The following is a 13,868-nucleotide window of genomic DNA, read 5'->3' as shown; positions in this document are numbered from 1 at the left end:
ATGGGAAACAAATATATCTATTAGAGCGATAAAACCAATATTTCCAGCCCTCATATTGACCGGAGTGGGAGTCGGCCTTTTTAACCACGGGAAATGAACGGGTAGTAACCCTCCGTTTCCATCGCCGTCCTCATTGCAGTGACCATGACGCCCAGATCAACCAAGCAGAGCGGCCTGGCGTCGCTCGCATGCACTGAGTGTCGCAAACAGCACCTGAAATGTGATGCGCTCAAGCCCTCGTGCTCAAGGTGCTTGCAGAATGGCGAGTACTGCCAATATCTTCCCTCGCGGCGCGGGGGTCGCAGGAAAACTCGCGACGCCAATCGCCGGCTCCCTTCCAACCATCCGGATGAGTTGAATGTCAGTATGCGCCATGCCTCAGTCATGTTGATGAAATCCATACCAATCGGATACCAGGCCTCCCTTGTCCTACCGGTCGCTGCCCCCGAACAGCAACCCAATACCCCGGACAGCACATCACCGCAACGAATCCCCGACGACACAGGCATCCCTGCTGGTCAGGTGTCTTGGTCTATGATCACCCCAAGAAATCCACTAAGTCAACAGCATTTAGAATCATCTCATGATCCCTGGTTTTACGATGACCGCTTTCTGCGTCTTTTCTACGAGAATTTCCACGTCGCCCATCCTATTCTTGTCCCAAGTGCCGCTTATCATGATCGACAGTATCCAGAATTCCTCCAGCTCGTGGTGAATTTTGCCGGCTCTCACTATGCTTCCTCAAGTCCAACCCAACAGTACAAGGACAAGACCATTGCAGAACTGACCTGCAACCCAACGCGGTCTTCTTGCATGGTTCAGGCATGGTTGATCTACTCGATTACAATTTATGCTCGCGGCGAATGGCAAGAGGCGCAGAATGCCTTCTCACACAGTGTTGAGCTTGCACTGGAGCTTGGTATGAATCGTCGCGAATTCGCCACCTCTAATCAACCCGAAAATTCCATCGAAGCTGAAAGCATGCGTCGCACATGGTGGGAGCTGTATATTACGGACATCCTCCTGGCTGCGCCTTTCAAAGGCAATACATTTTTATGCAGCACCATGGCACCGGAGGTAGGTTTGCCCTGCGAGGAATCGGCATATACCGGCGCCTGCGACATTCCGGCACCCCGAAAGATTTTAGACTTCAAGCGGAGAATATTTGCCCCTGAAGAGACGGTATTTTCGTCTTTCAGCTACCGTATCGAAGCAACAACAATTCTCTGTCGAGCTCTTGTCTTGAACAAGCTCCGCGACCATCACCGCGATCACCTCCAAGCCGTTGAAAATGCGCTTGTAAGCTGGGTTAACCACCTGCCCCCTAAAAAGCTGGATATCGTCGATTCATATGGCAATATCGACGAGATGATGTTCCAGGCCCATATCACAATTTCATATGCGACTATGCTGTTGCATTTACCCCGAAGCGATCTCCAACCAGTCCTGCCACAGGTAGACGATCGTTTCTGGCCGGTTGCTGCACGCAGCCTGGCGTCGACACTTAATCGTCCCATCCACAGTATCAAAGCAACCGAGGCCTCCCGGAGAATATCAGATGCAATATCGCTCTGCCCGAATATAATCAAGCACACACCCTTTGTTATCCCTGCCCTGGCGCTCTGTGGGATGACACAACTCGCTACCGCCATCAAGCACACTGAAGAATGTTTTGACCACCATTATAATCGAGTCACTTTAGTTCTCGGATGTCTCAAAAGTACAAAGCGGATATGGAATCTTGCGGATGCTGCCTACACTCACCTACGTGTTTCTGCGGCGGACGGCTTGTCTGATTCGATGGAGCGATGGAGTACGGAACCACTCAGGAAATTCTTTCCAATCGACTCAACGCCAAGTAACACAGAGCGGAATCACCAACCAACACGGCCAGCATCGGCAATCTCGGAAGGCCAGGATATGCTGTTCCCGCCGATAGCCCCTGCCTTTGTCGATCCGACCTGTTATAACGATTCCTTCTTCACTTCCATCCCGGATTTTGACATCAGCTAAGAAGGCAACAATTTTTATAAAAGAACAATCCAGGTATTTCGTTTGCAGATTTCCAATGATCCGGACTCTAGTCTCTCTCCATGCTCCCGTGAACCACGTAGTACATTTATTTTTGTATTAGTACTGGGTTTCAAATGTACTTTTAGTACTAGTAGATGTCCAATCAATATAGATGCCAGCGCCCGCCCAATAAATATGAGCCTTTCAGCAACCTTTTGAAAGAGGTGAGACAATATCTGTTGAATAAAGGGTTCCGGGCCCAATTTTAGTCTGCTATTTGGCCTTTGCAATTGTCTACATACCTTGGTCAAAAATATGCATGAACTGGAGGGCCTCTGCAAGTCCAAGTCCTTCGGCGACTCAAATTGGATGGGAGTGAAGTGGCGCAGTGGGTCAATCGCCGACCGAAGACCCAACGTCATTCCACCTCGGGGACTGCCACGCAATTGCGGTCTGGACTCTGAACCCCTGGATATTTTTTTTATAAAGTCGTCTCATTTAACTTCATCCCTTTATCCTTCCCAGAATCAACCACCTCGAAGCACCTCTCCAAATTTCCGCAAAATGCTGTCAACAACTTTGTCTACGAACATCCCGGTCGATAAGGGGTTCTCACCCTCTTACCGTCACTTCAAGGAGCGATACGACCTCGAAGGGCTCGTGCAGGACATCAAGAAGCACCTCGGGGAATCCGGTGGTATTTCTTCAGATGAAGTTGACGAGGCTCATTTGATTTCTTTATTGAAGAAATATGTCTCGGACCCCAGCGACTGGATCGACTACTTTTATAACGACACAAGCAAGAACTACACCCGAAATGCCATTGAAAACATAAATCACAAGGCCAATATCGTAAGTCCCGCTTTTGCTATAGATATTCTTGTGTTATTGCAGGAGCACATTCTAACCGAATATAGCTTCTTCTCGTATGGAACCCGGGCAAGGGCTCCCCTATCCACGACCATGCCAATGCTCATTGCATCATGAAAGTTTTGGCTGGCCAATTAAACGAAACAGTCTATCATGCACCAGATAAGGAGTCCGGCGAAGAGAAGCCTCTTGAGATCAAATCCTCCAATACCTTTGGAATGAATGAGGTCACCTACATCTCAGACGACATAGGTCTTCATCGAGTCCACAACCCCAGTAGCAACCACGTTGCTGTCTCTCTACATCGTTAGTATCGCAGTCTGCCGGGCATTTTATCAGTGGCTAACCGTTCCCAAGTTTATACGCCACCAAATGCCGCTGACTATGGCTATAACATCTTCAATGAAGCAACCGGGTCTGCAAGCTTTGTTTCCCAGGCCCACTCTGTTCCCAAGGCCCAGTAGGACCAAAACTTGACCATAAGTCATGAATTACCGTGGCTGGACCGCGCTGTTTGAAGTTTCACACGTCAATTGCTTGAGATTGCCCATTATACCCGGTGTAACTACCATGAATTGAGTCCATTAGTTAGCGACGAGATTAGACGCATATCATTAAATACTTCCTCTAAGTCTCTACAAATCATTTTATACTGGAATTTATAGCTACTAAATAAGGCTTCTTCTGTCCTTAGTAGTATTGACTTTCCAGAAACACTACGACCCATCGTCAACACAGACTGATACGTACATCGATAGAAATAGTCGTAGACCTCCACAACTAATTTGTCTTGGTCCGCGATAAGATGTAACCGATCAATGAACCTTCGACACCGCTATTTGGAGGCCGTGTCTATGCGGTAGAAGCCGAAATAACGTCACATTCAGGGCTGATGTTCTGATCACCATGAAACAGGTCACGGCTAGGCCATGCAGTCGCCGACCCACCTCAATCGCCGAATCCTTACGTACTTCTTGTGATACAATCACGCACCCCTGTCCGATGAATATTATTTTCATTATTGAAGTGAAGATCCCTGTTTGTGTACTCCGTGCATCTTGATCTTTCCCCGCTTCTCACCGTCTCTTGGAATAGTTGAGGTGGTTGAAAACTCCCATCCGGAAAAGAAATGTAAGCTATCTGGACACACTCCGGTCCTTATTAATGCAAACGATTAGTGAGGGCCTTTTGCCATCCCATGGGATACTTTCTGAGTCCCCTATCTAGACCTGAAAAGATATACAACTCCTAATCAACCATAGACAAGGCCTTTTTCAAAGCAACGGCTTGCTTATAGACAAGCTATATCCCTCATGTTAATTACATGATAACACGTTCTTCCCCATTCCCTCTTTAGATAAATATGACTGTCTCATCTTTTCTGCGTCCTCCAATTTCCATTCTTTGATATCCACGTGAAGTTTATTTTGGTGAAAGATAGTCGCCAATTCTTGAGCCGCAGCTGTGTCAGCGACCAGAGACCCAACCAGTGTGATATCCTTGTAAATTATACTATGGTATGACATAGTGATTCCCTTTTCTTGCTGACCCAGTAAAGCCATTGTACCATGTTTCTGTGTGAGTCCAGCAGCCAGATCGAAGGCAGATGGGTGATTCGAAGGCAGATGGGTGATCTGTTGCTAATACAGTAGCATCCAATCCCCTGTACTTTGACGAGGTCATCTGATCAATTTTCAGAAGGGATTCCGCAACCGTATCAGTTGCAAGAATTAAAGCATCTGGGCTATGTTTATATGAAGCCACAGCTTCCAGTGTTTGCTGTTTGACGTCGACTGCGGCGACAGTGTAACCCTAAATTCTCATTTAGCATTGGTCTTCTCCCCAAGATAAACTTGAATAACTCATGGAATCCTACCATGCATTTGGCAAGCTGGGTGCCAATATGCCCCAAGCCTCCAATTCCTATTATTCCGATCGAGCCTCCCTCCGGAATGTTGGCACGCCGAATCCCTCCATAAATAGAGATACCAGCGGACATCAAGGGTGCTACTACCTTGAATTCCATGTCATCTGGGAGTTTGACGACAAATCGGGCATCGCTATAACGTCCAATCAGCGTATATACTATCTCACGGTCGGAAGGCTAACCTACGCCACCATATACTCCGCCCACGCACCATCGACCGTGATGCCTTTCATTGAAGGATTATCACAATATATAGGCAGTCCCGATTGACAGTCTGCGCATTTCCCTATTATTCGAACCATGTCAGATGAGACTCATCATTCACGTAGACCAAGGCAACTAACTCACCGCAAACACTATCGAAATTGATGCATCCTACCCGTTCGCCTCGCTGAAAATTCATCACATTCGATCCAACCTCTTCAATGATACCTGCTGGCTCATGGGATCCAATGAATGGAAGTTTGGTGTTGAATTCACCATTCAATGCCATCAAATCGGTGTGGCAAAAGCCCGCCGCTGTGATACGCACCAGACCTGGTGGGGTTTGGGGTAAGGAACCGGTACCTCCGAAACATAATAAGGCTGGTTGTATTCCTGGATTTGTACTGCTTTCATAGTCTTTGATGCCATTGTGGGTGGATGTAGAATGGGGAGACAGAATGGTAAGGATGAAGAAAGAGAAAGCAACCGAGATAGAAGCAAGTTATACATAGGACTAGCTTCTCCGAATTGGAGGAACCAACTAAGTGAGGGGATGTGGGAGAATGCTTACTACATACACCTGAGGCGACAGACGAGACCATGTGGTTTACAGTATACTAACTACTTACTAGGTAATTGTTACTAGTAAGTACTGAGGTCGTCGTCGCTGTTCACGTGCTGCTATCCATAGAGTGCCAAGCCCTTCAACCATTACATATGCCGCAAGGCAACGAGAGAAATGAAAATACATCAAGCATCGTGATATGAAGCAACATTATATAAATTTCAGCTTGTCGTAGGTGTTTGATGCGATAAAAAATGTGTAGCGTGCAAGACGGTGTGTTGTCGTCGCAATAAGTGGGCAAGGCAGGGCAGGGCAGGCCGCAAAGCAATTCCAAGTTTCTTCCATCCCCATTCACCCCATTCACCCCATCTCACTTGCCAACACCATGCCATCTTCTACCCATCCATCATCGAGAATCATGTCGCGGGTCTCTTCTTCCGGGTCCTTTGTGCCATTGACATCCAAATCTGCGAGCAGACATCCCACGGCTCGACCCACCGCAACGGCGACTAGCGTTGCAGGCCAGGACATCATATGTGCTGTCAGTGAATCTCGAGGTGTCTCATCAAACGTGGGCTTGGCTTTTATCAACTTGGCTACAGCTGAAGTTGTTCTCTGTCAGATTTGCGATAGTCAGATCTACGAAAAGACGGTCACCAAGATCGGCGTCTTTGAGCCCAACGAGATACTGTTTATGAATACAGCCAAGGAATCCAAACTTTGCTATATTCTTCAAGAAAACTTGCCTAATCCCATTTTCACATTTGCTGATCGCAAATACTGGTCGGACAAAGCAGGTCACGAGTTCCTTGATCGGCTGGCATTCCGGGACGAGGTCGATTCTCTCAAAGTGATTCTCAATAGCAACTACTTTGCCGCATGTTGCTTTGCCGCGGTATGTTCCCTTTGAATTTTCTTCCAAACGGATTGTGTCTGTGCTTATTTCTACTATACAGGCTCTGAAGTATGTTGAAATGGCTCTTGAACGTGCTTTCGTCTCCCATTCCCTCCGCATCAAGTTTGAACCGTCACAGGGATCTATGACTATTGACCTGGCTTCGGTCGTATCCCTCGAGCTGATCCAAAATCTCCTCAATACGAAATCCCGAGACAGTTTGTACGGACTACTAAATGAGTGTCTTACTCCAATGGGTGCCAGATTGTTACGCTCAAGTATCCTACAACCATCCACGGAACGGGTCAAGCTCACAGCGCGGTACAATGCGGTCGAGGACTTGTCGACCAAGGAAGATATGTTTGTATCTGTTCGGCAAGCACTGAGAGGATTCATTGATTCCGATCGGATCCTGACTTCGGTGCGTTGACTCTTTTAACCATAAATCTATTTTATACATTACTAACGATCTAGATCATCCTGGTGCCAACCAAGCAAACTGTTCAGTATGTGGAACAGTCAGTCAACAGGGTGATTATGCTCAAGTCCTACATTTCTTCGATCAAAAATATACATCAGGCATTGGGTGCAGCACAGAGTGATCTTCTGCTTGAAATTTGCGAGGTCCAGTACCTGTGATCGTTGAGCTCGCTCCCAGCTAATGAAATCAGTTATGTTCCCCGGCAAAGCATCGTGCTCTTGAACAGCTCATGGCAGAAACCTTGAACGAGAGCGTGGCATACCAAAGCAAGCCGCTAGACCTTCGGAACCAGAGAACTTACTGTGTGAAAGTCAGTTCTATCCTGCAAAGCCATATTAATCCATAAAATTGCCTAACCGACCCAGTATAGGCAGGCGTCAACAGTCTTCTCGACGTGGCCAGACAAACCTACAAGGAAGCAAATGCAGATGCGACGGAACTCGTGGAAAGGCTAGCAGGCAAGCGCTCCACTAAGTCTCGCAGCATTCTAGTTCTGACAAACTCCAAGAAAGTTATGATATGACGCTTGATCTTAGATATGATACGCCTCGCCAGTATTATATATGTATTCAGAGTGACCATTTCGAAGCACTGCCCGAGGAATTCATCAACGTCTACCGCAAGAAGAACAGAACCGAATGCCAAACACTGGATCTTGTCAAGCTCAATCAAAAAATCACAGATGCTCACAATGAAGTCATCAGCATGAGCGACCAGACAATTCAGGATCTCCTTCGTGAGGTTTGCACTATGGTTGCAGAGTTGTTCCGAGTAAGCGAAGCAATCGCCATGTTAGACATGTTGGCATCCTTTGCTCAGCTGGCAACTAGCTACGACTACATTCGCCCAGAATTGACAGCCAGATTAGCCATTAAAGCTGGACGGCACCCAATTCGAGAGCGAATCCACTCTAGCAAGTTCATTCCCAATGATGCATATGCAACACCCCAGACACGGTTTCAAATCATCACCGGTTGCAATATGAGCGGAAAATCAACATACATCCGCTCACTAGCGCTTATGACAGTGATGGCCCAGATAGGTTGCTTTGTACCAGCTCAATACGCTTCATTCCCGATCGTCCACCAGCTCTTCGCGCGTGTCGCAACCAGCGACGACCTCGACGCCAATGTTTCGACTTTTGCGGCGCAAATGCGGGGTATGGCATTCATCCTGCGTAATATTCAACCTCGGGGAATGGTGCTCGTCGACGAATTGGGTCGTGGGACAAGTACCTCCGATGGGCTCGCGATTGCTGTTGCCCTTGCTGAGGCCCTTCTTGCGAGTCACACTCTAGTATGGTTTGCGACCCATTTCCATGATTTAGCTCGCATTATTTCTGAACGCAGTGGGGTCATCAACCTACACCTCGCGGCGAACATCTCAGAAGATGCATCCAAAATGACAATGCTCTATCAGATAGCCAAAGGTCCTGTCCCCGATCGCCGGTATGGCCTAGCCCTCGCAAAGCTAGTCGATCTCCCACCCGCAGTCTTGCAAGTTGCAGAAAGTGTTTCTGAGACTTTAGATCAGCTCGCCCGTCAACGAAACTGTAACTCACGTACAGTTGCCATCGCCAAAAAGCGGAAACTATTACTTTCCTTACGTGAACAGCTTCTTCTTGCTCGAAACAGCACAATGGATGATGACTCACTGCGTCGCTGGATGATCAAGTTGCAAGATGGCCTTTCGGCAAGCATGGCTACTCTTGAACTGGATAGTAATGCCTACAGCGAGGATGTAAAGCTTGATGATCACCCTGTTATCTCTGAGGAGGCTTTGGGAAGTGAATCATTCAAGACTAATGCTACTACAAGTCGCCAATCCCCGAGCAAAAGATCGTCCACCGTTGAACCGATTATTATTAATCAGATTCGGAATCGGCCAACTCAGATAATGAAAGCGTTGTGCTAGTTTGATCAAGGGCGGTATTTCCCGCCTGAGCGGCTTCAGATTATTCGGCCATGGGTAGCTATCGATATGGCTTGTGGAATCGGTTATTCCCTCCAGGACTATATTTTACCTGAATTCGGATCATTATAGCCTGTAACACAATAGATATTATATTGAATTTATTCAGACCAGCAGCTATTGCAGAGCAAAAACACACTCGCTAACATTTGTACGGTGACTTTTTTGGAGTACATACATAAGGATGAAAAGCTGCTCTATATTAGCCGAAATGTATAAGAGTCTGCTTGCCCTTCTTCTTCTTGCCCTTTTTCCCGTCGCCTTGCTCGTCTTCAAAGTCAAATTCTGATTGCTCGGCGGGAGTAGCAGCACCAGATGATGGGTTAGATCCCCAGGCAGTAGGAGCCGGACCACGGTGCTCATCCCAGCGACGGTAGCCGCGGGTCTTACCAGCCATCATGACATTGGGCTTCGCAGCAGCAGGGAGAGAAGGGAAAGCATCTGCTCCACTGGGAGCAGGCTTGCGTGCGGAGCTAGTGGGAGTTGACGAGGACGAACGGCTGGGGGCGCTTGGGGCACTGGGGCGAGCAAGCTGCATCGGAGGGGCAGCTGATGCCCACGGAGTGGAAGCGGCGGAACCGTTACGGCGAGAAGACGAAGGTCCGGCAGCCGCAGAGAGGGGAGGGAAAGGATTTGCGGATGAGGAGGACGATGGCATGGCACCACTTCTGCCAACTGCCGAGCGTGAAGACTTGGCAGTGGAATGTTTGAGTCGTAAAACACGCGAGCCACCAGTGTTCACAGTACTGGGGGACATGCCTGGCAACAACCCTCCAGGTCCTGGTAAAGCGGGATAGTCCTCATTTATGGCACGCCAGTCGTTCCAAGCCTGTAGAAGGTGGCTGCGTTTTGATTCTTCTTCATAAATTTCGGCCAATTCCTTTATAAGCTTGCCTAATTCAGAGCTCGAGGTATCAAACAGCGAGAAGAAAGCATCAATCAACTCTATGGCCGTTATATATGATGTACGGTAACCGGAAACTCTGCCGCGGAATTCGGCGAGCTTGGTAGCATCATTGTGCAGCAGATTCGACGCCCGTTCTATCACGGCAGTGTGGCGCAGCCGACGTGCCTGGTCTTGAGAGCTCAGTGGCTCAGAAGTAGTAGCCAGAGTTAAGTTCTCGAGCTCGGCCGTTGGAGGGGCAGAGCGCGAGGAATTCGGGCCCGGGGTAGAGCCCGCTGATCGAGGTGGAGCTCGTACGGTTTGCGTCTCATTGCGAGTTAGCTGCCCACCAAAGCTACGCGTTGAGACTGATTGAGCGCTCTGTATCTCCATTTGGCGCTGGTAGGCCAACTGATCCCGGCGCAGTGGCTGGGCACTCGTCACGGGCAGAGGCTCGGCATTGGGGTCACGGCCACGACCAGCTCCGCGGCGCTGCCGCTGCTGTGCCTGGTAAGGACTGCGGAGGTCAAATTCGCTGAGGTCGACCAACCGTGCATCGCGGCGAATATCCTTCGAAACTCCATTCGGATGCGCCTCGAGCTGGTGTCCCTTCAGATCCATTTGAGACTCGAAAACCATGAACTTCTTTTCCATACATTCTGGATCAAGGCACAAGAAATGATCTTTTTCGAAATGGCCCTCAAGTGCATTATAATCGACATAGTACTGTTGTTGCCGGTGTGAAGAGCGGCGGTCACAGATGTGGCATCGTTCGTGCTTATCTCTGCAATGGGCATAAAGCTCGTCGTCGCCATAAAATCGCTGGCGACAGAAACCACATTCCGGGTGTCCCTTGAAGCCACTCTGGTCGATTGCACCTGGTTTGTCATCTCCGTGCTTCTCATGTTTCCGCAATTCTGCCGGGGTAAAAAGGGTATGTTCGTGTGTAAAAACCTTTTTGTTTCGAGTACACAGATCACTGCAGGTTCATCAGTAGCTGAAGCAAAACCGACATTGAGACCAATCTGTACGTACCACATCACCTTACCATGCTTGCTCTTAACATGGCGATGCAAGTCAGGCCAGCCCAAACAGGCCACATCGCAATCCTCATCAGGGCAGTTGTACCGTAATAAGAGCACAGTGTCTTCAAAAATGTCGTCTTTTTCGTATTGAATTCCAAGATTGTCATCGGTCCGAGCAAAATCGTTCTTGTCAAATTCCTCAAAACGTCGGACGGGATCGTCAGTAAAGATCACGAAGGCTGATTCGGTCTATATGTAAGATGAAGTTAGCCAATACGATCCATGGACAGTCAAGGGAGGCTATGAGGATCTCCAAGGGTCCTCGCCGAGCCAAGGCAAGGTCCACTTACCCGACAGTGAGCACAACCCTTATTTTTATACAGCGCACGAAGGCGGAGCGCACAGATATGACAAGTGCGATGGTTGCAAGGCGAAACCGACGTATGCTCAACCGCTGAGGCGCAGATAAAACAAACCTCTCCATCGTCAGCATCATCTGTGGCTGCGGCAACTTGTTTCGTTCCCACTGTCGCGGTAGCTGCTGGTTGCGCCTCGTTATTCTGCTGCCCCTCGTCACTTTTTTGCTTTTTGCGGTCCCCAGGGGCTTTGCCGCCCCGACCACGAGATTTGGATCCCTTCCCAGCTCCATCTGAGTTATGTTGGGCCTCCGAGCGGCCGGGAGGTGCCCCTCCGCGGCCGCGACGGCGACCACTACCGCGACCGCGGTTTGATGAGCCGGGACCGGTCGGTGGGTTGTCAGCCATGGCAGAGCCTCGAATCGAATTTAACGCAGAAATGAGGTGACAATGACCAAGACTTGAGATCTGGGGGGAGTTCGCTGCGCGATTGTGGGTTGGTGGGGGGGAATGGGGGAAAAAGTGAGATCCCGGCGCTGACTGATCTTCCGCGGCGTTTTGAGAGTAGCTGGGGATGGTATAACTATAACTATAACCATAACTCTCTCTCTACAACTACTAACAACGAAAAGACCGGTTTTCGATTGAAATTTCTGCATATTTTCTGTGGCCTCAAAGATGACAAGAATTGCTACGACCACCTATTCACCATGGAAAATAAAAGACAAAAAGACAAAAAAGGAGATAGAAGTTCATAGATGCAATGTTGAACGATGATCACCACTCGGCGGCGGCAACAACTCCCGCTGGAGCGCAAATAGCAAAATCTTGGATAGCAAATGGTAAACAAAGCGCCGACAATAGCGGCAAGAGAAGACTTATCAGACAAAAAAAAGAGAGGAAAAAAAAGACAAGGTTGTCACGCCAGCATCCCCATGCATCGCAAAAACAAATGAGAGAATGTGTAGGAGAATAAACACGAGATTCGTTAGGGTAGATGGAGACCAGACACTGTATGGACAGCAGTCTTTGTCATGCGATCCCGGGACGAATATTATTCATCCGGGTTATACAAGTTCTGATTGAGAATCTTGGTCATCGTAAACATGTGAACTCGGTCTTGCTTGAAGATAGCTCGCATCGGTTCGTCACATCGAATCTGGCGGCGATCGGCAGGGTCTTGCAGCTCGTTCTCACGAATGTATTGCCAAACCTTCTTAACCGTCTGGGGACGAGAAAGCTATTCAAAATATTAGCAAAGGAGGGGAATGAGAATACTAAAGCACTAACCGTCAACTCTCCACCTAGCAGGGAAGACAATGCAGGCGATAGGTTAAGGGGTTTCTACAGGAGCCTGTTAGATATCAAGAATACACCAAAGTGAGTTGAATCCGGCTTACGTGAAATCCGCCAGTCCGAGTGACCTCCTTTTTTGTGTCTGATCCCGATTCGATATCGGAGTCATCCTCCGCCTTGACCCTCTTAGAGGTCTTGGCCTTGCTCTTCTTCTTGGTGGGAGCTGCACGTCGATTACCTCCTCCTCTCGTGGGTCTTGCGCGCAGGTTCTCTTCAGCCTGTAGCTTCGCGGCAAACTCAGCATCGGCGTCAACGTCGGTGTCTGGCTTGCGCTTCTTGGGAGGGGGAGAGGCGCTACTTAGATCGGAAGCCTCTTCGCTATCTGCTTGTCGCTTCACGGGAGAAGAGGAAGGGGGGAGGGGAAGGCACTGCAGATGCAGAGTCCCCCCGGTGACCATTGCTAGCTGTGGTCTCCTCGGGTGACTCCGCGACGCCATTCTTCGCTGCGAATATGTCGAATCGTTGCATAATGAGCTCCTTGATCGCCACCTAGTATACAAGGGTGTTAGCTGAAGCTCCGCGATCAATCGAAACAAGGTTTTCACAGCTGAAAAGGAGCAACGCGAGCAACGCGAAAAAACGGACCTTTTGCGGAGTGAGATCATAGCCGACGGCATCCTGGAGCCCTTTGCGAATCCGCTTCTCGGAGATGGTATTCAGGTCGCTTTTGCCCAGAATGGAGTCGATGATCTCCGTGTACTGGTCGCGCAGCTCGGAAGATACTATTGCGCCAGGTCAGAGAAGGATGAACAGATTGGAGAAAGCCGGTCGTTGAAGCCGGAAGCAGACCGAGGTAACATACGCGACATGCTGCCGGTCGATCGGTCGATCTCGTCTGTAGAATGGAGGAGAGTGTTGATTGAGATACGAATCGGTCACGAAACGTAGCTTTAGAGCTCCAATCAGTAGGTTGGGCGTTTGGGGGAGTCTGGATGGCGCAACCAGGTACTTGTCAGGTGGTGGGTATAGTCGCACTGGCGCTTAAGGGCGGCGGGGGAAGGACGGGCCGGCAGAAGCGCAGAAAGGCAACGGATAAGAGGATCAAAGGATCAAAGTGCGAGACAACCACAATGGATAGAACAAATAGTGGAGGAGAGGATGCACACACCCACAAAAGGGATAGGAACAACAATTGATTAAGTAGAGATCAACACCTTATAAAATATAAAATGCTAGGTATAGTTAGTTATACTAGCATTACTAGCAGTGTCCATACACCCCCGCAAGCGCCAGCCAGTACCCGCCCAGCGCAGCACAAGGTCACATGACCATCATGGTCATGTGACCCACAGCGACAGAGCCCACAGGGCCTGATTTGTTCC

General features: G+C 49.0%; 6 protein-coding genes across 6 annotated transcripts; 3 read left to right on the top strand and 3 right to left on the bottom strand.

Annotated features, from left to right (window-relative positions):
* Positions 1-144: 144 nt before the first annotated feature.
* Positions 145-2,013, top strand: N7509_008821 (Zn(II)2Cys6 transcription factor; the record flags this gene model as incomplete). The annotated part of the gene is made up of 1 exon (XM_056633458.1): positions 145-2,013. The coding sequence occupies one exon, from the start codon at positions 145-147 to the stop codon at positions 2,011-2,013; it is 1,869 nt and encodes a 622-aa protein (XP_056484078.1).
* A 564-nt stretch (positions 2,014-2,577) lies between these two features.
* N7509_008820 (Cysteine dioxygenase) lies at positions 2,578-3,347 on the top strand (the record flags this gene model as incomplete). Its single annotated transcript, XM_056633457.1, has 3 exons — positions 2,578-2,865; positions 2,931-3,189; positions 3,241-3,347. 3 exons carry the CDS (start codon positions 2,578-2,580, stop codon positions 3,345-3,347), a joined length of 654 nt encoding a protein of 217 aa, XP_056484077.1.
* A 1,048-nt stretch (positions 3,348-4,395) lies between these two features.
* N7509_008819 (zinc binding dehydrogenase) lies at positions 4,396-5,043 on the bottom strand (the record flags this gene model as incomplete). The annotated part of the gene is made up of 3 exons (XM_056633456.1): positions 4,396-4,695; positions 4,760-4,943; positions 4,997-5,043. 3 exons carry the CDS (start codon positions 5,041-5,043, stop codon positions 4,396-4,398), a joined length of 531 nt encoding a protein of 176 aa, XP_056484076.1.
* Positions 5,044-5,964: 921 nt separating this feature from the next.
* Positions 5,965-8,869, top strand: N7509_008818 (MutS family protein MSH4; the record flags this gene model as incomplete). The annotated part of the gene is given in 6 exon segments (XM_056633455.1): positions 5,965-6,474; positions 6,536-6,895; positions 6,949-7,098; positions 7,146-7,265; positions 7,326-7,429; positions 7,447-8,869. 6 exon segments carry the CDS (start codon positions 5,965-5,967, stop codon positions 8,867-8,869), a joined length of 2,667 nt encoding a protein of 888 aa, XP_056484075.1.
* A 259-nt stretch (positions 8,870-9,128) lies between these two features.
* Positions 9,129-11,598, bottom strand: N7509_008817 (E3 ubiquitin-protein ligase HEL2; the record flags this gene model as incomplete). Its single annotated transcript, XM_056633454.1, has 3 exons — positions 9,129-10,788; positions 10,845-11,083; positions 11,185-11,598. 3 exons carry the CDS (start codon positions 11,596-11,598, stop codon positions 9,129-9,131), a joined length of 2,313 nt encoding a protein of 770 aa, XP_056484074.1.
* Positions 11,599-12,244: 646 nt separating this feature from the next.
* Positions 12,245-13,355, bottom strand: N7509_008816 (SWIB/MDM2 domain protein; the record flags this gene model as incomplete). Its single annotated transcript, XM_056633453.1, has 5 exons — positions 12,245-12,430; positions 12,481-12,534; positions 12,591-12,989; positions 13,132-13,268; positions 13,349-13,355. 5 exons carry the CDS (start codon positions 13,353-13,355, stop codon positions 12,245-12,247), a joined length of 783 nt encoding a protein of 260 aa, XP_056484073.1.
* Between the last annotated feature and the right edge of the window lie 513 nt (positions 13,356-13,868).

The sequence above is a fragment of the Penicillium cosmopolitanum genome (assembly GCF_028827165.1).
Source record: "Penicillium cosmopolitanum strain IBT 29677 chromosome Unknown utg000009l:1.0-9042332.0:1.0-9050551.0, whole genome shotgun sequence".
Lineage (NCBI taxonomy): Eukaryota > Fungi > Ascomycota > Eurotiomycetes > Eurotiales > Aspergillaceae > Penicillium > Penicillium cosmopolitanum.
This window is presented reverse-complemented; position numbering and strand designations above follow the sequence as displayed.